The sequence below is a fragment of the Ctenopharyngodon idella genome, chromosome 9 (genome assembly GCF_019924925.1).
Source record: "Ctenopharyngodon idella isolate HZGC_01 chromosome 9, HZGC01, whole genome shotgun sequence".
Classification (NCBI taxonomy): Eukaryota; Metazoa; Chordata; class Actinopteri; order Cypriniformes; family Xenocyprididae; genus Ctenopharyngodon; species Ctenopharyngodon idella.
Window position 1 is genome coordinate 18,203,939 of NC_067228.1, and position 27,620 is coordinate 18,231,558.

The 27,620-nt window shown below is 37.1% G+C and overlaps 1 protein-coding gene across 2 annotated transcripts; it reads right to left on the reverse strand.

The window, feature by feature from the left end:
• Positions 1-620: 620 nt before the first annotated feature.
• Positions 621-27,620, reverse strand: dop1b (DOP1 leucine zipper like protein B). 2 transcript variants are annotated; one of them, XM_051905529.1, is made up of 39 exons: positions 27,402-27,620; positions 22,514-22,688; positions 21,216-21,397; positions 20,600-20,770; positions 20,031-20,220; positions 19,178-19,276; positions 18,968-19,091; positions 18,555-18,664; positions 18,272-18,383; positions 18,078-18,195; positions 16,802-16,921; positions 16,606-16,714; positions 16,314-16,523; positions 15,545-15,867; positions 14,342-14,745; positions 14,181-14,251; positions 13,044-13,241; positions 12,415-12,567; positions 12,224-12,324; positions 11,859-12,049; positions 9,840-11,508; positions 9,601-9,700; positions 9,026-9,196; positions 8,794-8,919; positions 8,559-8,693; positions 8,118-8,173; positions 7,772-7,876; positions 7,351-7,417; positions 7,104-7,257; positions 6,231-6,313; positions 5,769-5,878; positions 5,047-5,196; positions 4,802-4,863; positions 4,580-4,708; positions 4,346-4,482; positions 4,154-4,209; positions 3,935-4,072; positions 3,164-3,296; positions 621-3,035 (listed from the first exon to the last, which is right to left on the reverse strand). In XM_051905529.1, the coding sequence occupies exons 2-39, from the start codon at positions 22,652-22,654 to the stop codon at positions 2,790-2,792; spliced, it is 6,954 nt and encodes a 2,317-aa protein (XP_051761489.1). In that variant the 5' UTR covers positions 22,655-22,688; positions 27,402-27,620; the 3' UTR covers positions 621-2,789. The 2 variants fall into 2 exon arrangements, with proteins under 2 accessions (XP_051761489.1, XP_051761490.1); XM_051905530.1 differs by having other exon boundaries at positions 22,514-22,684; positions 27,402-27,619.

Genomic DNA, 27,620 nt, shown 5'->3' on the forward strand with positions numbered 1-27,620 from the left:
TCCTAACCTTAACATTACCCGTAAGCACAACCCTCACAGAAAACTTTATGCATTTAGACCTTATTTAACTTAACAATGTATTATATTTTGCCTGTGGTGTCCTCAGCTAAGTATTTATTTTTCATTTGTGACCCTTTTAATTTCTTTGGATGTCAAGGATGCACTGCAGAAATGCAGAAAACATATACAACAAGGGCCATTAGGTCGTTAAAAATTATGTGTATTTTTTTCTTAACAAGCATTGATTTAAATGTAATTGAATGTACTAGTACACATTGTATGCAGTACCCCATTTATATACAATCTTTTAGTACACCATTAACCCTCTGGTATTTCTCACTAAGAGTCACACTTGTGACCCTCAGCAGTCAATAACTTATTTTTTGTAATTAAATTATTAATGTACAATATTTTGGTCCAATACCGTTTATTCTTTAATATTTTGTATTTTGAAGGGATTCTTGACAATATTCACCTCTAAATTGTGCACAATTTATATATAATTAATAGAAATATTCAGACATAATCCCTATCTTCATATTAGATTTTGTATTTGTATATGTATTTAGACATCATTATAAGAAAACACCAAAAAGCTAACAAACACCAAGCAAAATCACTTTATGATTCTGAGTCATTTTATTTAGATGTGCAGAACATACACATAAAATAATTCACTTTAATAAGCATTAACATTTTTTTCCTCAAGAAAAATGTCTACATTTAAGAGAACAAATCACTAAATTCTGATATCACTTAAATAATAGTTCTTTATACTGCTGTTAATGGGAAATATAAGCTTTTCATTTCTCTGACACAACTGCATATAGCAACTACAGAACAAGCAAAGATGTTTTATAATTAGAGCATTTGTTTTTAGGCACTTCAATCAAAGGGCAAGACAGTATACTAGCAGTTACAATAGAGACAAACTATAACTGCCAAATCAGGTGCACTCTAAAATTAAAGCAACAGCATAAAAACATCCTTGAGGTCCTACAGATGATCAAGAACACAAACATGGATCAAAAACATTCCCTTAGGTACAGAAATAAAAATGTGTTTTTACAATTCCTTTGTTGTAAGCATTCATTCTACAGAGAGAAAGAAAACATTCAATATCCAAGACATTCAATATCCACATAACAAGAATAAAGACATATCCTTAAAGGTGACCTATTATGCCCCTTTTTACAAGATATAATATAAGTCTCAGGTGTCCCCAGAATGTGTCTGAAGTTTCAACTCAAAATACCCCACAGATCATTTATTATACCATGTTGTAAATGCCCATTTTTGAATGGAAGGAAAATGCTGTTTTCGTGCATGTATCTTTAAATGAAAATGAGCTGCTTCTCCCCACCCCACTTTCCAGAAGAGGCAGAGCCCGTACAACTTGTGCCTTGAATACTCTGGCAAAACATCTGTTTGGGTTTGATTGTCATCTCTATCGCGGTCACGCTCACGTGACATTGCAGTTCTTCGTCATCATGAAAGTTAATTATTTGCATGCATTTTAAAGCCATAACAGGTTAAACGTTTGACATATGGTTCTCTGAGTGCACACACCCGAATCATGTGCACAGAAACTGGCTATCAGACAGCGCGACTTGTGAGTATTAAACTGATTTCTCTTACATGTTTTATTGCACTTAAACTGTCAAATACACATAAAGTTCAAAAACACAGTTGGTATGTGAACGTAAACAGCAGGGAAAGGAATTGCATGTGTATATTAGATTTGTGTATTAAAGTGAAAGCAGCATAATATACAGTACCTGCTGCTATATATATGCTCTTAATATAAATCAAACAAAAGAAAAACAGAAAATCACTCAATGCTCTTGATTAAATAACTTGGCAGCATTAGTAAGAATACATTTCTTACATGAATGCTGCTGTTAAATGCTCTGGCGAGGAGATAAACATGGCGGACTGTGTACAGCTCACTCAGGGGAGGAGCTAAGCTAATAGGGCAGATTCCGTCACCAGTCATGCGCGGGGCTTCTCCATACTCTTATGTAAGAGTAGGGGGAAATCTGGAACCGCTCGTTTGGAGAGACTGTTTATGATTTTTGGGGACTGTAAAAAAGGAGTGCGTGGATTTCTACCATTTATAGGCTGGTTGTTTACACACTGTGGAGACACATCTGTGTATTTTGCATAATAGGTCCCCTTTAATTTAAAGCGAGTGGGGAAATATAGCAGAATAAAAAAAACATACAGAAAGCTACAGAAAGTCTTATAAATAGATACTGGTAAATAAACAAAAAAGACATTGTCAGTATTTTCCAACAGATAGATGCGAGCCATACAGGGGGAAAAAATGCTTCCAGGTCAGGAATCAAAAATACTGCAAAGGGATTTCAAGTCAAGAAATGACTGACAGCCCTACACACAACTGAAAAATGCCATGGACCAAACAATAAATTATCTGTTTGTTGTGATCATTATGGCCGTTGAAACATGGCCAAATAATCATTAATTTGGCTCATTCATTAAAAAAAGTAATGGAATGTTCACAGAATGAACAGAATGCTTGGAAAGCCCACATTAAGCCAAAATAAAATACATAGATGATATACATTCACAGCGTGTACGACTCAGAATGGTCATAACATTTTAACGACCTTCAACAACTTGACGTGCATTGATTAAGATCATAAGAAAATTAGCAGAGACCTTTATACATTTAATGTAAACTCTTATGCTACAATGAAATTTGTGTTGGAGAGAAACCGATTACATAAATTACAAAAGCAAATGCAGAATTTGAGAATGTGATCTATCTAACTGTCCATTCCATCGAGGAACTCTCCTTCAATGATGTGCTCTAGGCGTTTCATGACCTGATCACTGCTGGGCGGTGGGTAGTCCGCTGCATAATGTGGGAGGTGTGCAGGAGAGCCATTAAAAGAGCAGCAGAGGGTGCTGAAGAACGGCACGAGATCCACAATGGAGCAGAGGGAACGCAGTGTGAGCAAAGGAAACTCCACTCGATCTGTACTTGACTCTCCCACTGTTCCATTCAGTTCCTGAACACACAATTAAAGTATTTATAGACTGACAATTGGGTCTACTTGTGAAAAAGCACCATCTTTACTGGTTCACTGGTGCTGAGTCACAGATACATTAAAGCATGTCTTGTGTAAGGAGATCTTACCCCATAGCGTCGGTTTATTCCATCCAGTATCCTAACAATATGGGGTTTACATTCTTGTTCTCCTTCCAGCAGAGTGTTTCCTGGTCCATCATAATGGTCAACATCTACTTCAGGAATGAAAGCCCAGCGATACCTATAAATAAATACTGCCAATTCATTAACAGGTCATGAATAGTACATTTTAGGGTGTGGATTAGATAAGAAGTCATTTAAGTTGGGCCAGGCATGACAGGTCACCTAGAAATAATACAGAACCTAATGATCTATTACTGACAGCTGCCAGTGTTAGAACAGACATGACAGTCCACTTAGGTTAAAAATGTCAAAAGACCTAATAAGGAGTTAAACATGTTATATTATTAGAAGGTCCCTGTACCTAAAATAAGAGGTCTTTGTGAGGTTAGGTGTGTAAAGAAAAGGAATAAAGGAATATTTAAAAAAATGTTGTTCATTCAAAAATGATTTTTTTTTTCCTTTCATAGAACACAAAAAATATTAGCAGAATGTCTGAGCCATTTTAATTTCCATACAATGAAAATGGGCTATGATTAATACTGCCAAGCTCCACAAAAGAATTGAAGTGGAATAAAATAGTCTGAATTGTGTGCTATATTTCAAGTCTAAAATATTCACTGAAAGATTTGAATATAATAATAGTTTATAAAAACATCCATAATAATGAACAATTAAACTGTTTCTGGTCATTTATCACGGGTATGGCATGAGTAAACACCGAATAACATGCATAAACACAGTTCACATGAGTCTCACATTTGAAACAGAGGCATCTGCTCGGGAGGGAAGGACACAGCGGTGTCCAAGAACTTGCAGGCTGACAGGTACATGTCCAGCTCTGCCTGAGGGAAGCACAGCAGACCATTCTTGTCATGGCCACCCCGCAATTTACTCCTGAAACAGAAAGTTTTTTTTCCATGTAAACTGAGGGAAAAAATATATTCTGACAGCATTTTGTCATAAAGGAAGACTCACTTTGAAACTTCTTTATCATCCACCAGTGTCTTCTCAAGGCGATTAAAAATGCGTATCTGAAATATTCAACATAAATATTGTAACTGTACCCAACCAAAGTAGAAAGAACATTCAAAACAACTGATGAAGCATTTGAACACAATCAAGGAAACAAATACTCTGTAAAGAGAGGACCACTGGCGTATTTCTTACCAGCTCAGTGACCATAATTGGCCAGAGAGAGGTGAGATGTTGTGGTGAGATCCTCAACAGGAGAACACGGAACATGAGGAACATCTGAGCGGACACTGATGGTGTCTGTCCCACACGCAGGTTCTCTGTTAGACGCTCTAGAATATATTTGATGAAGAAAGTGTTCGCTTGAAAATTTTCCTATGCTACATTACAAGTTACCTATATTTGTTTTCCACACAGACTCAGTGATACCTTGTATGAGAGGCAAATAGAAGTGGTACTGGTCATTCTCTCCGCTAAACATGGCAAAAGCCTGTCGTTTCAGTAGCATGGGCTTCTGCTCAGCGCTGTTGAAGAGCTTCAAAGAACTGCTCTGCATGCCTGCATATGGTGCAACATGAACCCACACAATACAAGTCACACCGATCATATAACAAATGACTGTCTAAAGCAGAAATATGTACATATACTCACTCATCAAGTCTTTGAACATTGTTTTCTCGTGAGTCAGAAGATGGTCTACGATGGATCTCCAACTAAAGCATAATATGAGAGTTTAGTAGCTTCAAAGTCAAACTAGTGATATATACTTACACACACGCACATGCACGCACGCACACACACACACATTACCCAAACTATTTAATTATTTTGCTTTTAAATAACCACTACATTAAACCAGAAGAAAATTTAGAATGTTGTGAAAGTATCCATCTTACTGGCAGGAACATGAGGACTCCATTGTGAAAAACAGTGGGTCCATGAAGAGCTCCAGCACCTCTTTCTTCCACGCTCGTTTAGTGTAGGCATATCCACTCAGACTGCTTAACAACTGAGCACCCGCACAGAAACTAGGCATGTTATAGGCACTGAGAAGAATATAAATTGAGAAACAGTTACGGAAATATTAAAAGTGAATACAAGTTTTAAATAGGGGTGTGACGATATACTTAGCTCATGAAATGAGACAATACATGATATTTGGTTTTACAAGAATGAGAGGATATTTTAATATTATTTTTAAGAATTCTTCAATTAGGAAGTATATGACTGGAAAAAAGTCTTTTATTCAACTGAAAGTCACAAAATGCAAAACAATGCAGGTGCATTTTGAAATGTTTTACCTAATCATCTTGTAATGAATGTCACTTAAGTTCTACTTTCTGAGTATGAATTATTATATCCAGTAAAAGACAGAACAATATAATGCCACAAACTCCGTCATGCTGTTATCGTGAGACAGCTTTTCACATTGACGAGAAATATTGTCACATTTTAATATAACGAGATCTCGTCACACCCATAGTTTGAAATGAAAACAATCTGACACCACTGTCATATGACAATAAATAAACCAAAGCTTCTGAATAAAATACTAAGCAGTATTGATCACTACCACAAGTGTATAATTTCAACTGAAGTGCATCTTTGGCATACTCACCTGTGATTTTTTAGATAGGGAAAAACATAATACATAAGACGGGAAATGAGAGGCACAGCTTTCTCCTTCTCATCACTGCGATAGACCATGTCCAAAAGAGGAGCGAGAACCTACAAACACAATAAGCACAAATAAGAACACTCTAGTTATCTGTTGCATTTCTCCACCCAATTTCTGTGCATTTAAAAAAAAAAAAAAAAGCATAAATTAAATTCATTACAACAAATAAGGCCAAACTGTTTACTTACAACTGCACTTTACAATTTAATTAATACAATGATATTTTATTATTATTTCTGCATTTTGTATATTATTATTTATGCATTTTGTATAGTATTTTTGCAATGAAGTAATAAATAAATAAAATATAATTTAAAATTTTTTTTTTTTGCATTTCTTAAGCATATGCAGCCATTTAGCTGGAGCCGTGTGTCTGTGTGGACATTTCTGCATATCTCTTACCTCAGCCAGCAGAACCAGAGCTTGTACACTGAATACAGATGGCACTGAAGATGACACCATAGCGCTGCCCTGGCCTGCACACTCTGAGAGAAAGACAGAACAGAGTCCATTTTAAAATGGAAGTAGGTAATACAGCTAGGCATTATTATTATCATATGTGACCCGTGCTGGCAAAATGAGTCAGAGTGTGCATGGGCTAGTTTCGAGCTACAGGCAAAACAAGTGAAAAATGTCAATTTTGGTCAAAATAGAGGTTTTCACAAAAATTAGTTCATTAAGCCCTCGTCTAGCGATCCCAATAGTCCAAATAGCAATTAAACATTTAAAAGCATCTTTATTTGTACTGAGAGGAGTACCTTTCCTTTGGCCATGAGAAATGCCATTTTTCTGACCTACAGATCCAAATTCAGATTTACAGCATTTCAAAAAATCTGTCTTGGCGAGGATTCACGCAAACATCTGTTATGTCTTAAGTGAACATTTGGTTAACTGTTGGGGAAAAACATCTGATGTAACATTACATTAGATCCGTTTGGTACAGTAGGTCAATATATAGGCTGTCTGTTTCATTAATGTTAATCAAACAATTGTGGAATCATGGAAAAAAGTTTAATATATATATATATAGATATAGATATGGGTTTTAACTTGGTTTATATCAAATTTGGTGGTATTATCAGGGATTTTAAGGTATGGTTGCTAGGTGATTTTGTTTTGGAACCTTCAGAAAACTCAAAATTGACTTTGCTGAGTTATAACAATAACTAATTTTTGCTCATTGTGACTCATTTTGCCAGCATGAGTCACATATCATGTTGGCAATACAGAAATGGGCATTATGCTGTAAGCATAAGCATTTCTGCATAGGTTTACCCTCAAACTCATTGCCATCATGGTCATCTTCATCTCCCTGAGGACAGACTTGAGGCTGTGCTTTCACTTCCAGGTTACGGCTCAACCAGCTAGTCTGCTCAAGAGACGAGCCGGCCACAGCTCCCACCGCTTCTAGTATGCGCTGGCTCACTTCCTGTTGAGGGTACAATTGCTATGTAAACATATTTTGACTTTTCTACTATATCAACATAATTCTGGTTTTGCTGTCTCACTGTATCTGTCCTACCTGCAGTTCTTTAGTATCCCTCTTGTTGTCGATATTAGGAAGTCTATTTACACAGTCATTAAGGATGCTGCAACAGTAAAATAAACAGAGTTTAGTGTTTCAAAAGACGTTTTACCTTTCAATAGTATCTAACAAGAACAATAATTGTTTAATGTAATTAATAAAAGCTCTTATTTATCTTTAAAATTATCTTATTTATCTTTTTTTAAATGTTGCATTATTGCTAAGGTGTTCTGATTTTGTTATTAGTATGCTGTAGTGTAGTTGCTAAGGTGTTGCTAGGTGGTTTCATACTGGTCAATTTGCACTAGTCATACTAGCACCAACTGGCACAAGACAAGCTATGCACTAAAGGTTAATATTTAGAGTTTGTTCAAATCTCTATAAGCAAACATAATAGTGACCACGTTATTTTATTCACCCAAGGAGCAAGAAGTGTCCAGGAGGGGCAAGGTTAAGCTGGGCAGATTCTCTGAGCAGACAGAGAAGAGGATTGATATTCTCCTGAAGAGCTTGAGCGGTGAGACTGCAAAAAAAGACCAAGAAGGACAATACCATCAACACTCCACTAAAAACATCTGCCTTGTAGAACAATGCAGTCAAGGCCGAATCTTCCAATGAACAGTAAATAGCACTTTAGCCATTTGCTTAAATGGGATTTCAACAGTTCACTGGACTATGGTCATTTTACAGTAAATGACATCATATGATAGCAAATGAGATAAGGTACAATTAAAATCGAAGATGATGTCAATGGAAACTTTTACCTTTGAATGTAGACGTAGCTGAACTGTAGCATTGGAATGTCAACTAAAGTAGTCTTCTGATAGTGAGAAAGAGAGTTAAGATTAATACATGATGTAATTTTGTAGTTAAACGTCACTGTGTGTGTGTGTGTGTGTGTGTGTGTGTATGTGTGTGTGTGTGTGTGTGTGTGTGTGTGTGTGTGCGCGCGTGCCCACTTAACCATATTTTGGGGACAAACGTATAACCAGAGGTGAGCTAAATCTGACAAAATCTTCTTATGGGGACATCCTCATTTGTATAAATGATACAAAATTAATTAAGTTTCAGAAAGTTTTTGTTTAGGTTTAGGTTATAGTATTTATAACTAGCTGTATATAAAAACAATAGAAGTCTATGAAATGTCCCCATTTAGATAGCCAAGTAAACGTGTGTGTGTGTGTGTGTGTGAGAGAGTGCAATACCTGGTCTCCTTTGATCTGGTGGGGTTTCTTCACCACCTCTCTGATGAGCTGCAGTATGGTGTCCGTACGGAGTGTGCTTAGTGCCTTTACTAGGTCCACCAAGGTCATTTGAGAATCGCTAGCATCTGGTAAAATCTATGCATGAATACACAAACACAAACAAAATTTAAAAACATAATTCCAGAAGTCTATTGTATGACAATGTCATTTTTGCATTTTGATATCTATTGTTCACCTTATTTCTGGAACGTCTTTTGTGGCTCTTCCTGCTGCTCCATACAGCAGCCACAGAGGCCATGATCTGCACCCCAAACTGCTGAGTTAATGGCATTAAGAACTCCAGAACCTTTTGCCTCAAGATCTATAGAGAACAAAAACCCACCACTAAGCAGTTAACAACACGGCATAATCTTTAATTGAACAAAATTGTATAAAACATTTTTGTTTACTTCAAGTATCAGATATACCTTTGTGCCTTTAAAGTACACAGAGGTGGGTGAGGCTCTGCTGCCACGGGCGGAGTCACAGCCCTTGACCACACCCCAGAGTAAGGCCATGCTGCTGATCATGTGTGGAAACTCCTCCAGAATGGCATTGCTAGCATTTCGTAGGTCTGGAACATCACAGCCAGCAGTTGTCTACAGGCACAAAACAAAACAATTATAATGTAAGTCACATTAGTGTTTTGAAGCATTATTACATGTTCAGTGGTGATCCTGGTGTTTTGGATGCCCATGGCAAGATCAGACTTGGTTGCAACTACAACAGTATATCAATGGATGTATATCAGTAAAACAGGTGTATTTGGTTGAATTTTATGGTGCAGACAGTTTTTGCAAATAACCCACAATGCTATACACCTACTAGCAACCAACAGTACAGTAACTTTGCAACCTTCAGATTCAGAAATGTAGTCTGTGTGAACAGACCTTTAGAACTATGAGAGTGACACAGGAGGATTTTGCCTCACTAGGCAAATGTCTGTGTCACCTGTGCAGAGGATCTGCCACTATTTGCATTATCGGGTGCTTGTATGTCTTACTTTTTTGTGGTCTAGAAGACAGTAGTGTGTGATAGTGGTCAGTCCTTCCAGTAGTGTCAGAGGATAGTCAGGCGCTATATTCTCCCTCTTTAAGGTACCACTAAAGAAAGTCACAAAATATAAACCCATTTCAAGCTATGGTTGCAACAAAACAACAACATGTAAGTATCAACACCTTATCAGACACTTCATGCGCACTCACTCTCACACAAACGCAAACAACCACACAAATTATTTACTTATGTGAAGCCTTGATTCCATCATGCTCGTGCTGTTTAACCAGTTCATCCAGGTTCCTGCAGATCTGGGCAATAATGGGTGATACAATGATGGCCAGTGATCGTCCTAAATACGGTAGAACTTCACATAGCAGAGTCACCCAGGCTGGATGCATGGCACAGCCATACTGTGGGTGCAAAGCTCGAGCTGCTGCCGACACAAACATGCCCTGAGTGGTGATAGGCTGACTGATTACGTAACGCACTGCTTTGATGGACTGCTGGAACATCACAGCTGTTTGCCACTCTCGAGCCAAGGCTGAGGAGGGTGGTTCTGCACGTCGCTGTGGGTTGGAATGGCTTTGATCGTGATCTTGTGCCTTGGAGTGTGGTGGACACACGTGGTGCTCCAATACAATAAGAACCTTCAGAAGCTTCAGTAGGGCAATCTGGAGCGGGTGCTCAGCCCAGGTCCCATCCCGGCCAAAGTTGATCAGGCTCTCTTCCGAAATCTCCCCTAGGTCTTCTCCTTGGTCTTCTTCAGGCAATGTGTGCTGGTCGGGCCGATCAGCTCTCTGGCAGACATACATGGAGGCGGAAAGCGTTAGAAGGACATACTGCTGCACCTTGTAGCCCCAAAGAAGGTTGCGGACAGCCTCCAGACTAGCAGTTCCCTTTGCCTCTCCAATTTGAGCTTGCTGGGCCACTCTCACCAACTGGATCATCAACTCTGTCAGCACCTCCACGCTTTTCACCTGCACCTCCCGATTGGCCTGGAGTTGGCAATTGGGAATGTTAGCATAGGAGGGATAGTGAGAGCGGAGATAGCGCATACAAAGGCAGGTGAGTAGCTCTAGCAGGAGAGTTGGTGGAGAAGAAGGAGAAGATGGTGAATGGAGAGGTGAAGAGGCTGGCTGGGATGGGTCAGGAGTGGCTCCACTTGGTGGAGTTGAGATCTGCAATTGGCCATAGAAGCTGCCACCATCCTGAGCCTGACGGTGTCTCTGCAGAAGGTTCTGGATGAGGTTGAGATGGGCAATGGAGCTGCAGTCCAAAGAAGTACTGGATAGAGACTCCACAAATGGCCCTGCACTTGTCCGGAGGATAGTCTCTAAAATAGTGAAGGCATAGAGAATTCGCCTGCTCTCGTACTGCTTCTTATAGAGTAGAACATGGCGGAACAGTGAATCCACTGCCTCACGTTTCTCCCGCTGTCTCTTCAGCATCCGGGATTTGGCCATGGCCTCCAACTGCCCATCATCTTCATCACTTGAGAGCGAATCGGAAACCTGCGTTCGTTCTGAATCCACCCTCTGTAGGCCATTGGCCACACCCTCTTCCTCTATGCTACCATCGTCATGTCGCTGCAAGTAAGGGGCGGAGCTTGAGGTGGAGTTTTCAGTGGAGTTCTGAGCACCACTTGTGTCTGCAGATTCGGTGTGTTCACTTTCCTCTTCTTCTTCTACTTCTTCGTCCTCTCCCTCAGTCTCTTCACTTTCACTCCGGGATATTGTTGGGGAGTCTGGGGGTGTTAGTTCTGGATCTCGTTCCAACTCTGCCCACAGTGCTTCACGGTCTACTATGGTGATGCGGCTGACAAAGCTTTCTTCTGTTTGGCAACCGGGCATCATGTTGTCTCCAGCATTTTTCGTGATGGATCTGTCTCTCCAGCTCAGTGACTTTACATTTCCTAAATCACATATACAGTAGAATCAGAGCCCAGGAATATAAATATCATAAATTCATCATTTCCATTACCCTAAAATAATCTATTTTAAACAAGGTGCCCCATACTTTAATTTTTATTTAAAAGAAAAATGAACTCTTGCTATTGCTATCTGTCTTGAACACTATTTATGCAAATTACTATATTGATTATTTTAGATGTAGAGGTACAATCCCGTTTGTACTGTATTATAATTGCCATACAATTTAAAACTAAATTTTATTAAAAAAAAAATGATACTCCCAAACTCAAGCTCAGGTACCTCTGTGAATATTTATCTGGTGTGTGTGTTTTTGTGTGTTTTGATTCCATACCAACAGATAGATTCTGTTTGACGCTTTGTATGGGTGATCTCTGTGTTCTCGGATCCAACAGTAAGAGTAGCACCGGCTCCAAGATACGGACCACATCACTGAGGGAAAGAGCCCGCACCAACCAGTTCTGTGCTGAGGCACTAACACTACCATCCTGATTGTTCAAACTATCTAATACCACAAACAAAGATCTGAAAAAAAAGAAAGATATAAAGAACATTGAGTGAATATGGCACAAAAATGAGGGAGAATATTATTAAAGGAAGTAATAGTATATCATATTTCTATAAATGATTACATAAGAAATATGGTGTATATGGTGAAATATGATGCAAACCATTAAATAAGAATATGGTGTATATGACCTGTCAAAAGAGCGGTTGAGAGAAGTGCTGCGATTTGTCTGGATCTCTCGTGTCAGGTGCCACAAAACTGAGAACCTGTGGAGTGCCTCCAGACACACAACCTTACACAAACACACATACACACACTATTTAAAAAATGTTTCAATTGAATGTACAGTATGTAAATGTATTAAATGAGGTTTCCTCGATACCTTGTCCTCACTGAGTAAACCAAGGCAGATGATGTCCTCGCAGATGGATGCAGATGGAGCCAAGCAGTGAAGCCGATAGAAGAGCTCCACACAAGATACGTGATGCTCTCTACGCTCTGTGTCTAACTGAGCCCATAACACCTGAGATACACGCTACAAACGAATTAAAGTGAAGAGAATAATTAAAGTCATTGACAACAGCACCAAAGTCAGATCACTCTGCGGCCATCTTGGTAGCACCCCTAGGCAACTATTTTCTATCTATGCAGAAAGACTGAAATCTCAAAATATCTTATTAAAAACGGTCAAGTTGTAATATGTCAAATTATCAGTATCAGTAACAAAAGTATCATAAATGTTGCTTCTTAAGCTCAAATCATGCTAAAAAAAAAAAGAAGGATTTTTTTGTATTTTAGTTAGTCTATATAACATGAATGCAACTTCTGTAGTCGATAAAACAAAAATAGGCAATGCAACTATCAAAAAAAATAAATAAATAAATAAAAACAGTGATCTGTCTTTTGACCCTTGTAAAGTCTCTGGAGTTACCCATTGCTATTTCATACATTTTCCATTCACAATAGAACAAACTATAAGAAATGCAACCTGTTAATCATAATGTGCATTACCAGGTAAAAGTCTGTGGAATCCTCCAGAGTTTTGAGAACAGCTGGGTAGATGGGAGGCAGGGTGACCATTTGCAGCTGTCCGCTTAGCGGGTTAGCATCAGAGTTCTTATAACGTTGGTTTTTATCCTTAATGACGAGGGCTAAGGACTGAGAGTGATTGATCAGCTCCAACAAAGAGGAGATAGCAACATGTTGCACCTACAGGCACATAAATGAAAAGAAAGATTTATTATCAAATGATTCCATTTTGGGAATGCAACAATTAAAGATGTAGTATAATTTTTAAATGTTAAAATACTTCGTCCAATCTCAATTCATTGTGCAGAGGAAACTCTAAGTAAGCCATTAGTAGGTTTACTCTCCTAAAGAGAGTATCAGTCCATCACTATCAAAACAATAGGTGTGCGATGTGAAGCAGCGCTGCGCAGAACAATAGGTGTATGACATCAAAATACAGCGGTAACAATTAGAAAGTATACAGAGCCGTCAGCTCTCTAATCGCTCTTGCAGTACTTTGATATCATACACTGCGCAGAGCTGATTCAAGTCGAACACACCTATTGTTCTGTTTGTTTGACATGTCAAATTCTGACTCAAACAATAGTGTGAGTTTGGGGGCAGGGCTATCTGTTTCTCAAAACGTTGGAAGATGGCAGTGTATGTGAAAATTTTGCATATTTTAAGGTGAAAATAACAGACAACAAGAACAAAGAACCCACATTAACAACTAACTAACATTACAACATCAATGTCTATGTGTATGAATACTGAATGAAGGAAATTCTTTTACTGTTTCTGTCTATAATAATAACTGTTAGATTTTGAGGGATAGTGCAGACAAAAATGAGAATTCAGTCATCATTTACTTGCCCTCATGTCATTCCAAACCTGTATGCACTTCTTTTCCTCTGCAGAACACAATAGAAGAACTTTGAGAACCAAACAACTTTCGAGTCCACTTTCTTGTATGGTAGAAAACATGGAGGCATTTTTCAAAATACCTTCTTTTGTGTTCCACAGAAGAGAAAATCCTACAGGTTTGAAACAACACGAGGGTGAGTAATTGATGACAGAATTGTCATTTTTGTGTGAAATATCCCTTTCAATCTCCGCCTTTGAATACTCTTGAACTTGTACCTGGTAGTCTTTCGTTAGGCAACACAGAGTCATCAAGGACCTCAACCACTCAGGAAGGCTTCCCTCAATACCTGAGGAGAGAAACGCTCAGTTTCTAGAAGAATATGCCACATAAGAAAGCATAGTTTAATGTAGTATTGGAATACAATTCCTTTATTTACCTGTTTTGTTGAACATGGATGTGTGCAGGTCTTGGTTCTCTTCCTCAGTGAAATACACAGGAAAAGTTGTGCATTCCAGGAGAAGCTGGCAGACCACAGTGAAGGCCTGGCGGCACGACTCCGATATCTCCCCTTTGCCCTTTGACTGGAAACTTCCCATCCACTCCAACTCTACTGGTCTGTGGTCTTTACCCCCATCCTTAGAAGACCAATGAAGGGCATGGATCCTCAGTTTACTAGGGTTAAAGAACTCAGCAAGTCTGTCTTTGATAAGACCCAAGTCTCGGCTGCCTTTCCGTTTCAGTGGAGACCGCTTACTGCCTCTAGGAGAAGCATTAGGATCTAGCTGATTTGCTTCGTCCTGTTTCTTCTTCTTCTCTGGATCCACGACATCTAACAAATGCCTGAGAGATACAGGAAGTGAATGTGAGTGACAGAGAGAGAAGGAGAGAAAAAAAAAAAAGTACAGCGAGTATGCATGCTGCTAGTTGCAGGCCCAGAACAGAATACTCTAAGCGGGATAAAGCAAACTTCCAAGGGGGCCTCAAGATGACTTCAAATTATTTAAAATAAGATTAGCATTAACAAGTATTAAAATAAGCTAAAACAATTCACCCTCTTAACAATTTTTTTCTTTGAAGAACTTGAAAAACCTGGCTATATGAGTTAACCTAAATTTAAAAGTGTGATTTCTAGACCTGAAAAAGTAATGTAATTAATCAAATCTTTAGACACCATTGGTATTTTTAGAATGAATACAGTCAATACATATTGTTCTAGTTCTAGTCAAAAAGGTTAAGAACCACTGACATACAGGAAACTGGGCAATACTCATTGTGTACGGTATACTATTTTTAAAAAGTAGTATTTAAGCAAAATGCAATGCTAAAATGTCACATTATTGTCACATGACTATATAGCATTTTATTTCATCCATCCAGTTATCACAGTAACATTTTTAGCATTTTTATTTACATTTACAGTCATACTGGATATGGTAAAAATCTAAATTTTGATGCATTTGTCACACTGCAAATGAAAGGTCAAGTCAAGTGCATTGCATTCTGGAATATATTATTCCTTGCTGGAAGTTCTGGTTGGATATGCACATTTTGTTAAATGTAGCAGGTAATTTCGGTATTCTACGCATACCGAAAATATGCATATTGGGCACACACAGTATACACTGAATTTGTAGATTACCTTGTGATCACAGATGCCAGTATATCCTGTACACATTTGGACATGTTTTCTATAGTTCCTCCTCTTCTCCACACGTGCTCTGTTTCAGAGTTCGCCCCAGAAGCAGCTTCTGATCCATTACAGCCTGGTAGGAGGTGCTGTTCAGAAGGAGACGCGCTCAGGCCTAATCCACTGTCTTCAGAGCGTAAAGGAGGATACGGAGCTTCACCTGGCTCTGCCTCCTGTGCCTCCTGTCCATTCAGACCAACCTCACTGGTGCAGCTGTCATGGTTACCATTCACCTGGTCACTTTCCTTGACTTTGTTGCTGTCAGTCATCACAATCTATATTTGTACAAAAACCTTTTAATACACAATAATATTTTCAAACCATAATATGAATGGAATTAGGATATAAGCTTTAATTTGTATGATTATATAATATACTAAATCAAAGAATCCAGAAAAAAGTATCATAATTTCCAAAAAAATATTAAGCAAAACAGCTGTTTTCAACATTGATAATAAGAAATGTTTCTTGAGCACCAAATCAGCATATTAGAGTGATTTCTGAAGGATCATGTGACACTGAAGACTGGAGTATAGGTCTAATGGTTAAATTTTAAAATATATTCAAATAGAAAACAGTTATTTTAAATTATAATAATATTTCTGTTTATACTGTAATAAATGCAGCCTTGGTGAGCATAGACTTCTCTTTTTTTTTTTTTTTACCAATTTTACCAATGACAAACTTTACAGTAGTTTACAGTAAAACTGACCCATAATACCTGTGTTTGCTCTACATCTTGTGTCTGCAATTCAGCCTCCATGTCCATATAAGCCACCGGCATCTGGATCTTACTGAGCACTTTAAAACACGCTCTCATGGCCTGTGTGAGCTCCTGTAGGCTAAGGGATGTCATGTGACTATGCAGCGAATGCAGCATACTGCCCAGCATCTGTGGCAGGTATTGCGTTTGAATCTCTGCATAGAGTTCCTAATAAGAAAGCCAGACCAAATCAGACCAAATGACCAAAAGTTTGGAAAATGTAGTCCAAAGATGAATCACCAGATCATACCAAAGGAATAACATCCAACAGGAAGATAATGAGTGTTGAAAGTTCAATCACTGAAGGAGAGCTGCTCCAGTCTTTAGACGGCCCCTTCCCAGCTGGATCACTCAGTGCTCTGAGAAACAACCATAACGCTAGGCATAATCACATAATCATAATTTATTCACGTAATGCAGTTTATTATGAGTTTGTGCGTGTTTACCTGAGAGAGATTTGGAAATGCCTTGTCATGTAGTCCCAGAGATAATTGCTGCTCATGGCACTCACAAGCATGTTGACAGTCTTTATAATCTCTGAGGCATTTTTATTCTCCTTGATTTTACTGCACACATGAATCAACAATCAGAATAATAATCAATAATCAACAATCAATAATCAACAATCAACAATCAGAAATAGTGTTCATTCGCGTATTATTAACTCATCTTGTACATTTATACTACCATTCAAATGTGTGGGGTCAGTGAGGTATATTAATGTTTTTGAAAGAGGTCTCTTATGCCCACTACGGATGCATTTATCAATATATATTGTAAATTATTATTACAATAAAAGCTGAATTTTCTCCAGACTTAACTTCAGTCTTCAGTTTCACAGGATCCTTCAGAAATCATTCTAAAATGCTGATTTGGTGATCAAAAAACATTTCTCATTACTATCAATGTTAAAAATGATTGCATTTTTTTTTTTTTTTTGGAAACCATTAAGTTTTCATGTTTCTTTTAAAAATAGAAGGGAAAAAAAAGCATTTATGTGGGGAAAAAAACCTGTATTGTCACTTTTTATCAATTTAATGCATCCTTGTATTCACTTCTTTAAAAAAATAAATACTGAACCCAAACTTTTAAATGGTAGTGTATATTCACTTGTAGTTAATTCAAAATATAACATAATATAAAATACAACAATATATCATTATTTATTGGTTCGAAAGGTTTCACTTCTGAATGGTCAATGGCAGAATTCTGCAGTCAAAACATTTTCTATAATAAACCTCTATATTGGATATTCGACTGTTGACCCTGATCCTGTTGACTGTAAAACACTGTCATAGTTTTATGTTTCTCATAGCACTCTGTAGCCCTTACATATACAAATAATTTCAGCTCAAAACAATTTCATGTCCATTTATTTGGTAAAAAGGCATGTAATCAGTGGGATAACATACAGTCAGCTAGTCATTATCCCAAATTAACTTGGCTAGTTTGCATCATCCTAAAGATTTTATTTTTTATTTTTTATTTTTTTTATATCTTTTTTTGCAATAGTGACTGACTATACATTATCCCTTACTCGTTTACTCGCTAAAGCCAGGTTTTACTAATTTTACTCATTGTTGTGTGTTATATCTGGACCCTGACTTTATTTGTGTTCTCTAGGAGTCAAAATCATGATGTCGGTGTTGCAGGTATAATTCTCTACCAGCTGAGCTACAGGAAAACTTGTAAAAATATAATCACTGAATTCTTCTCTCTGACCTGTTGAGTTGGCTGCCACTGAGGCTGGAGTTGAGACTGTCCTCTCCCAGCATCACTTTACAGTAGCTGTAAAAAGCTCTGACCACCTCCAGCAGCACATCAGACAACACCAATGGACCTGTGAGTGAGAGAATGAGAATCATGTCAAATAAGGACTTTACAATTTAAAATTTCAACCATGTGGGTGTCTTTACCTATCTCAGGTTTGTCCAACAGGCTAATGATGATGCGAAACGGTCTGAGATACTCTATTAGATTGTCTGGGTTGGCCTCTATATCTTTCTGCTTCAGAATATTCACCAGAGCCTATGAAGAAAATATCAAATAGGAGTTGATTTTAACTATGCATGTACAGAATGCATACACTAACATAGAGGAAATGTGTTAAGTGAGCAACTCCAATTCTAATTGAAAAGCTCTACGCTAGTACTTTGAATAAGCTCATTTGAGTTTGAGTGAGTGTGTTATCTTCTATACCTGCACCAGTAATTCTCTGGAGTGTGTACTGAAGTAGCATGCAGTGTATTCCTCCACAGTGTTAAAGCGACTGGAATCTGCAGCCACCATTCCTCCTTTGATGTCTAAGCCTGGCAATACACACATATAGAAAAATACTCAACCGTGTTGTTTCAAACCTGTACGTTTTACTTTTCTTATAAGAAAAAAAAAATGAATTAGCAGAATTTCATTTTCCATACAATGAAAAAGAGACAATTTGCCATAAAAGATCCATAAAAATATCTTTCTTTAATAAAAATTCTTCCATGGGATTGCTTATTTAAGACTTTTCAATTTGAAGCCAACTATTGTCTAATAGATAAATGGCATTTATTTTATTAAACAGTATTTATGTGGTATTCTGTAATTTTCTGACAATTTGTGTACGGTACCGAGCATCCATGCATAAAGGCGTCGATTCAGAGACATATCTCTCCTGAGCAGGGTGAGTGATGCAGCAGACACCACACAGATCACCTCATCTTGCTTTAGTGGAATGGCACATTCCTCACGATCCTAGAGATAGGGTTGTTTAAATAAATGTCTTACACATTGTCTGAGACAAGCCAAATGTAGTTGGAAATGAAAAAAAGAGGGATAACCTGGCAGGTTGTGAAGGGGAAGAAGTAGAGAAGGATTTCCAGCATGTTTCTCTGGACCAAAACATTAGAGTCTTGTAAGGCGAGACAAACAGCCTTCACCTAGAGCAGAGAAATGGGAAGGTGTCCATTTCAGTTACACAACTCCTTCAAAACAACAGACCTTCGTCAGAGCAGACAGACACCCTGTGTAATTTGACTCAAACGCCTGGCTGTGAGGAACAAAAGTACAGTCTGTTCAATATGTCACACCGGTTCTAGGTCGTGTCTAACTTTCACAACCTCTGCAAAAGATGTACACTACTGTTAAAAAGTCTGGGGTCAGTTTCTTTTTTTTTTTTTTTTTAAAGGAATTAATAATTTTATTTAGCAAGGATGCTTAAAATTGATTAAAATAAGAGAGACAGTAATGATATTAACAATGTAAGAAAAGATATCTATTTCAAATAAATGCTGATCTTTTGAACCTTCAATTCATCAAAGAATCCTAAAAAAAAATATATCATGGCTTCCACAAAAATATTAGGCAGCACAATTGTTTTTAACATTGATAATAATAATAATAAATGTTTCTTGAACACCAAATCAGCATATTAGAATGATTCTGAAGGATCAAGTGACACTGAAGACTAGAGTAATGGCTGCTGAAAATTTAGCTTTGCATCACAGGAATAAATTAGATTTTAAAATATATAATGTATTTTCAATGTTCTGTACCTGGGCTCTGACATGTTGAATGGACTATACGTGTTTCCATCACAGTCTTGTTTTTATTAATGTCAAATTAATGTGTACTATGTCTACACTGACTAAGATCTATTCTTGTATATATTTCCAAACACATACACATACTCACCACTAGTTTGTGGTCTGTCCCAAGCATATACTTCTGTTCTCGAGCAGTGACTAAGTGGTCAAAGTGAGCGACGATGAAGAGTGAGGCTGGGAGCCGTACCAGAGGACATATAAGCACTGAACCCCACAGAGCCCCATAAAACACAGACTGACCCACCAACAGCGACAACCTCACAAGCAACGCATCCGTCCTTAGACAGAAAGAAAGATGGATTCGGGTTTGTAACATTGAAATCATGAAGTACAGTAGTGGCCAAAAGTGATGTCTGGCCTAGGACAATTGAAATCCACCATATTCTCTGATAAGTTTAAGCTCTTGTCTAATGTAAGTCTATGGAAGTCCCACGTTTAAATTAATATGTACACATACTTTTACTCCAATATAATCAAGGTAATCTCACATAATGTTAAATTGGTTACGTGTTAATTGAGGCAGAGTTGTAGTGAAAGTGACAAAGGAGGTCAGGGTACCGTAGTGAGTATGTCGTGGAAAGGTTAGAAAAGTTTAGGATCAAATTTCTGGAGTGTCAACTTGTGAATCATTTATTAATTGTTGGTTTCAAGTTGTACCTGTCATAGACCTCTGCGCCCTCCTCCAGTCCAGGCAGTAGGCCCATGATAAAAGCCTGCAGGCTAGGTAACAGTGCCCTCTGAATGGGCAGGAAGTACCGCTCGTACAGCGTCAACAGAACCGGCTTCACTGACATTGCTGCATGACCCAACAATGGGAAGAGCCCTGAGCTGAAGTGAACACACATGCACAAGTAATTTAACCGATGATTTCAGTACCACCATAAACACCTTTGAGGGTGAATCTCACAAAATTATATTTCACTCCACTTGCATAAATGAAGCCTATTTTAGTACCATTATGATTTTTCTGTATTATAACATTGTTTTCATGACAGTTAATCACATTTTTTCTCAATTCCCAAATAATTTATTATTATTATTAAAAGATATTATTATTTAAATTGTTTTGAAGTATTTACATTTCATTTCATATTTATCATGATTATTACTTATTAGTAAATGTAATGAGGTAAATATGCTTAAGTGTCATTAGGAAGTGAATGCAAAAAAAGGATTTTTTTTTATTATAATTGTTTTTAATTTGATTTTAGGGAGAAATATGACCTGGACATTTCCATGTGAGATTCACCCAGTGTTTATCAATGACACCAACCTGTATATGAAGAGATCCTTTGCTAGCCATTTTGTGCCGATGATTTTGAAAATGACCTCATAGGTCTCAAGTGCTTTGAGATGGACACCGCTGGGCAGGGCAGGGTGCAAACACTGAGCCAGACGCTTCCCGATGATCAACCGCCGTGGTAAAAGGGAGTACTTCAGATTACTCTGGAGAGCCTGAGAAACACAATGAGTGGGAGAGGAGAGCAGGTTGGATGGTGTAAAAAAATGTTAAAATTTTACTGTCTGGTCCATGTTTTTAAACGATTTAAACGAATAATTTCTGTTATTACCCAAGTCACTAACTTTCCACTCTTCAACACATATCTCACTCAGCAACCACATTTGCTGAACAGGTTTCACACAAACTATCAACAATAGCTCAGAGGAGGAACTGAGACAGAAGGTTTAGTTTGTTATTGCACAGCACTTAAAACATGTCTTACAAGACATACCGTCAATAATGTCACTCTGTATACGAAGTGAACAAGTGTGTTAAAAAAGAGATTGTAGATCATAGTGTCATGTTTAAATGTCAAATATCTGAAACCAATACACAAAATCTAATAGATATCTTTTATATTCCCACAGGTTGTTTTGTAACGCATAATATCCGGAAAGTCCCATTGAGCAAACAAGAAAATCACATGCCATATAAAGTGATACAGAGAGAAAGAGATCAATTTAAATAAGACAACAGTTTTTTTTTTTTCACATCTGCACATTAACGTGGAAATGTGTTTGGAAAAAGGCGCAGAGGAAGGTTGAGATGAAAAGCATTTGTCTAATCTTAAGGACAGTGTACACAAGTCCTCTTCAGCTCATTCAAATCAGCTGCACTTTGAACACAATGTTTGATGTGTTTCAGGTCAAGCAGTAATGTTTTAACCAATGCCTTCATTCAACAGGACTGAAGATCATAAAGGGAAGTCTCTCACTTCCCTAAAAAAAACTGTAATCAATCTTAAACTGAACCAAACTTTCTCGTCTACTTGCAGAGGGAGGTAAAGCTAAAGTGTGCCAAACTGTGTATTTTGTTTTTTATTTTAAAATACTTCTCTCCCAGTTTAATGTACAGACACAATTATAAGTAGATTTCCCCGAAACATGTAAAAACCTTCTCTGTGTTTTTTCAGTGAAAAAGCAAGACGTCATCAAAATTCTCTCTTTTAAAAACACCTGGATGGAGGTTTTAAAGAGTCGCTTGTATTGATACTACTTATGTTTCAACTAAAGCAAATGATAACCTGAATCTCTAAGTGTATTGATTGGTTTTCTCCAGGCTTTAAGTACCTTGTTGAGTTTTCCTAGTGAGGAGATGAGATCAGCCCATTCACTAGATGACTCAAAGTTCCGCAGCGCCTTCTCAATGACAGCTGCATAACTACGGTAGCGGTAGTCATTCTGAAGCTCGGCTTCCTCAGGATCCATCATGCCTCAGTCATGTCCCAGCATGCTCAGCATCTGTCTATGAGACAAAACAGAGAAATCCTGCATTACAACTTATGAGAGTTGTACAAAGAAAAAAAGGCATCATAAAGAGGTGAAATCCTGCTAATGACAATTGATTTCTGATAAAGAAATGTACAAAAGGCAAATAGCTAGTGTACACTTGTGTACACTGTCCTTAAATAGAGGTGCATGCTAAGGCAAGTAGATCATGTTTAGGGTTAGGGATTTGAAAACCCCCTAAAACTTTCCACAAAAAAAAAATAAAAAAAAAATAAGTAAAATAAAATTAAAATAAGATGAAATAGAAGAATTAGTACTATATGAACACTCATTTTAATACTGTCCAAGAGTCCAGCAGAGATATCAGTGGATTACAGAAGGACACAGCGTCTCTTTTGCCTCCCTTGAACTCACTGTTCTAATACATGCCATGTATGCAAGAGGGGACAACAAAATACAGGCGAAAAGTCACTTGAGAGGAATCAGTGCTTCCATAGCACTATGATTGGCTGATTATACTGTCGATGCAATCTTCGCAAACCTGCAAATCGGCCTGAATGCGTCAAACTGGTGGAAATGGATGGATTAATTGCAGAGTAACGAATCATAACAACATATACAATGTCAAATAACATACAGGACAAAATAAGGGCAAAAATGTCTGCATATTCTGTGTGGGCCAGCTTATAAACAGACATTACAAACACAACAGACAGAAGAAGATAGATTATGGTCTCTGCTTAGATATGGTGACATCTGCTAGCTCTCTGGTGATAAAAGCCCTGAGAACACACAGTGACACTCTGTTCAATCTGATGCTATGAGCATCAAATGGGCATCTAGAGATTTACAGAGGATTTAAGAGACAGAAGCAAGCCCCAAAACACGTGCCAGTTGAACACAAACCCACCCAAACAATCTGATCCATGTCTACTAAAATAACTATTCCAAGCACTGTAAATACTACATCTTCAGCTTTCTGTTCTTACCACACAGAAATGTACACAACAACTCCCATAATGGATTTAGACTCATTACAGCCTAATTAGTTGATATGCATATGAATATGTAAACTGCACTGTAAAAAAAAAAAAAAAAAAAAAATCCTGTTAAATTTATGGTAAAAAAAAACAAAAAAAAAAACTGCAGCTGTGGTTGCCAGAAATTCACTGTATAAATTACTCTGACAAAGTTTCCAGTTTTATAGAATGGCTGTATATTTTATTTACAACTTATATTTCATTATAAATAATGTTAATATACCTATACTTTAACTACCAAAATCTGCTTTTTTAAGGCAGATTTTGCAGCCTGTTCATAAAACATGGTCAACACTCGTATATAGACAGTGCAGAGTCATACAAACAAAGACAAAACACCATCAGGATAACACACATGACACTAATATAATGCAATAAATAAAACAACATAACATAAAATGTAACACAAAACACACTAATGTACATTACTGATAGCAAAAATAAGAAGAAACAAAATTATTTAAAAATGTAATCATATGTGATGTGTAACACAGGGAATTCTGGGAATGTCTTTTTACTGTTTTTATGTAAATTATATGATAATTCATAGGGTTTTTTTACTGGCAAAAAACATAGATTTGACAGTATTTTACAGTAAAATTACATATATTGTGATGTTAAATATTCACAGTTTTTCTCCATATATTGTAAGGTAACTTACAGTTAATCAATTAACATGTTTTTACAAAAATTACAATCATTTTTTACAGTGTCCACTTTTATTCATACATCAAAGAGATTCTGTGTCTGGCAGGGGAAGGCACAAAGCAAGCATATAGCAAACACAAACACTCACACAATTATCCTAGCTTATGTTCTTAATATCATCAGCAGCTTACGGTCATTACAACAGCAGCTCATTAAAAAAGCCACAAGGAAGCAAAAAAAAAGCCTTTAAAATGATGACGGTGGTTAGTTAAAGGGTTAGTTCACCCAATAAATTACATTTCTGTCAAACCCGTAACACGGGTTCCAAACCCGTAAGACCTTCGTTCATCTTCAGAACAAAAATTACGATATTTTTGATGAAATCTGAGAGGTTTTTTTATCTCCCATAAAAAGCAACGAAATTACCACATTCAAGGTCCATGGAAGTAGTAAAAACGTGACTACAGTGGTTCAACCTTAATGTTATGAAGCGACCAGAATACTTTTTGTGCACAAAAACAAAACAAAAATAACGACTTTATTCAACAATTTTTCCTCTTCCCTGTCAGTCTGCTACACAGTTGACGCAGTGAATGCAGTGCAGAGCTTCCGTGTTCTACGTCAGAACGGCGACTCTGTATTGGTCGGCTCCTGCGTCAGCATCACACGCATGTGTCGTGGTGCTCACGTGAACAGCGTCGGCCAATACTGAGCCGGTGTTCGGACATAAACATGGAAGCTCAGCACTACGATCACTGTGTCAACTGCATAGCAGACTGACGGGGAAGAGGAAAAATTGTTGAATAAAGTCGTTATTTTTGTTTTGTTTGCGCACAAAAAGTATTCTCGTCCTTTCACAACATTGAGGTTGAACCACTGTCGTCACGTTATATTTTAGCAATGTTTTTACCACTTCTCTGGACCGTGAATGTGGTAATTTCGTTGGTTTTTATGGGAGATAAAAAACCTCTCAGATCTCATCAAAAATATCTTAATTTGTGTTCTGAAGATGAATGAAGGTCTTACGGGTTTGGAATGACACGAGGGTGAGTAATTAATGACAGAAATTTCATTTTTGGGTGAACTAACCATTTAAGTCTTAAAAATTGTAGCACAATATTATTATCCAGTTTCTACATCTTTTACACTGCTTGCCTGAAAATAAAGAGGTTTATTTTCTGCAACTATTGGAATATTCATGTGTACATGTCAAGCATATTTTGAATAGGTAAATGAAGACATGTACATTGTTTTGCGGTGGTTTTCTCCTGTAAATACCAGAGATGCTTAATATTGCTATTTTAGTCATTCTGGTCAGTAACTCAGTGAACCCAATGAATTAATTCTAACAAATGTCCTAAAGAATAAAAGACAAGTTTTAAAAAAATGGAGGTAAAGAGATTCTCATAGTTTCTTTTAGTGATAAACCAGAATTGCCTTTGACTGGAAATGAGCAGATATTAATTTTCAGTGCTTATAGGGTGTTTTGTTCACATAGTGTACATAAGGTGTTTACATACTGTATAACTCTGATTAAAACATATGACATGACAGCTATCTTATTCAGATTTTTTAGAAAATGTAACATTGGCTTAAACACTGACTTACAGAAATCAGGTTAACGAATTGTGGTTCTTAATTCTGATTAAAATTAGGATATTCCTGTGCATGTAAACTACTGTTCAAAAGTTTGGGTTAGGTACAATTTTTAAAAATGTTTTTAAAGTATCTTATGCTGACCAAGACCAATGCTTCATTTATTTTGTTCAAAAATACAGTAAAATGATAGCATTGTGAAATATGATTAAAATTTTAAAAATAACCACTTTCTATTTGAATATTTTACAATATAATTTATTCCTGTGAATTTTTAGCATCATTACTCCAGTCTTCAGTGTCACATGATCCTTTAGAAATCATGCTGATTTGTTGCTCAAGTAACATTTATATTTATTTTCAATGTTGAAAATGTTTCTCAACATTTTTGTGGAAACCACAGTATATTTCCTCAGGGTTCTTTGATGAATAGTGTGATTAATAAAAAGTTCAAAAGAACAACATTTATTTGAAACAGAAATCTCTTGTAACGTTATACATGTTCTTGTCACATTTGATCAGTTTAATGCCTCCATGCTGGATAAAGTATTAATTTCTTTTTTTTTTTTTTTTTTTAAATGTAAAATAAAATAAAAAATTCCACCCCCAAGACATTTTAATAGTAGTGTAAATGTCATCTATAATTTTCATTTCCATGCACCATATATTGTGAACAATCTCCACCTTCCAAAGGATTGATTTGTCTGCCATTCTACAAAGCATATACAAAGTCAGCTCTCCCTAGGCCATGTATTTAGTCTACAAAGCTGCACATAATATTGGTCTATTGATCTGGTCATTAATAGTGCTTTTCTTAGCAGCATACCATCAGCACTGGGTGCAAGAGAAATGTACTGCAAATGGATATAGATGTGTATGAAATAAATACACAGGCCTTCATTTCATCAGTTATGGAAGCTGGATCTCTGGTATACCCCTTTCACAATGTTTGAGCAACCGATTCATTCAAGCAGCAGTGAGGCACAACAACACAACACACAGAGACCTGTTATGTAACTCAAATCTGTCCTTGTTGCATCCATTGACTTACTGGCTACAACACAGAACATCATATCCATGCATTGGCTATGCATTTCCATCCTAAAGAGTATTAAAACCTCACGGTTTGACCATTAATCACTGTCCATCTACAATACGCATTTTACATAATGAAAACACGTGTCATCATGCTATATGATTCAATGCATTTACATAAATAATAATAATAATAATAATAATAATAATAATAATAATATTTTTTAACAAAAATCTCACCTACTGTTAGATAATTATATACTTGACCAGCATTCACCATTACATTTGAAAGCTATCTTCTGTCATGATTACAGAGATACTAATAGTGATGGTTTACAATAAACTACCCTTTAACATTTTATTACATCTATTAAAACATGTCGTGCTATTGTAAGAACTGAATGACTCACCCACTGCAGCAAAATAGGATGGTCAACGGATCACAGGTTCTCGTGCCAAATAATCACCTTACGATTTTAGATAAAACGACTGTTTAAAAACAGTAAAAAGCGAGAGCAGGAGAGGACAGATACGGTACACTAATATTCGAAGCTTCATCCAGCTAGCCTAGAATTGAATCGCTCAGCTGATTTCCACCCAACAGTTCATTTGTGTACACTTCCTGATGG

Excerpts from the sequence above, each read along its gene's own strand:
- dop1b (XM_051905529.1), bottom strand. The coding sequence starts at position 22,654 with ATGATGGATCCTGAGGAAGCCGAGCTTCAGAATGACTACCGCTACCGT. Across the intron at positions 13,242-14,180 it reads GCCTAACGAAAGACTACCAG|GTGCAACATGTTGCTATCTC; the intron begins GTACAAGTTCAA and ends ATGTGCCTGTAG. Across the intron at positions 4,210-4,345 it reads CAATTATGGTCACTGAGCTG|ATACGCATTTTTAATCGCCT; the intron begins GTAAGAAATACG and ends TGAATATTTCAG.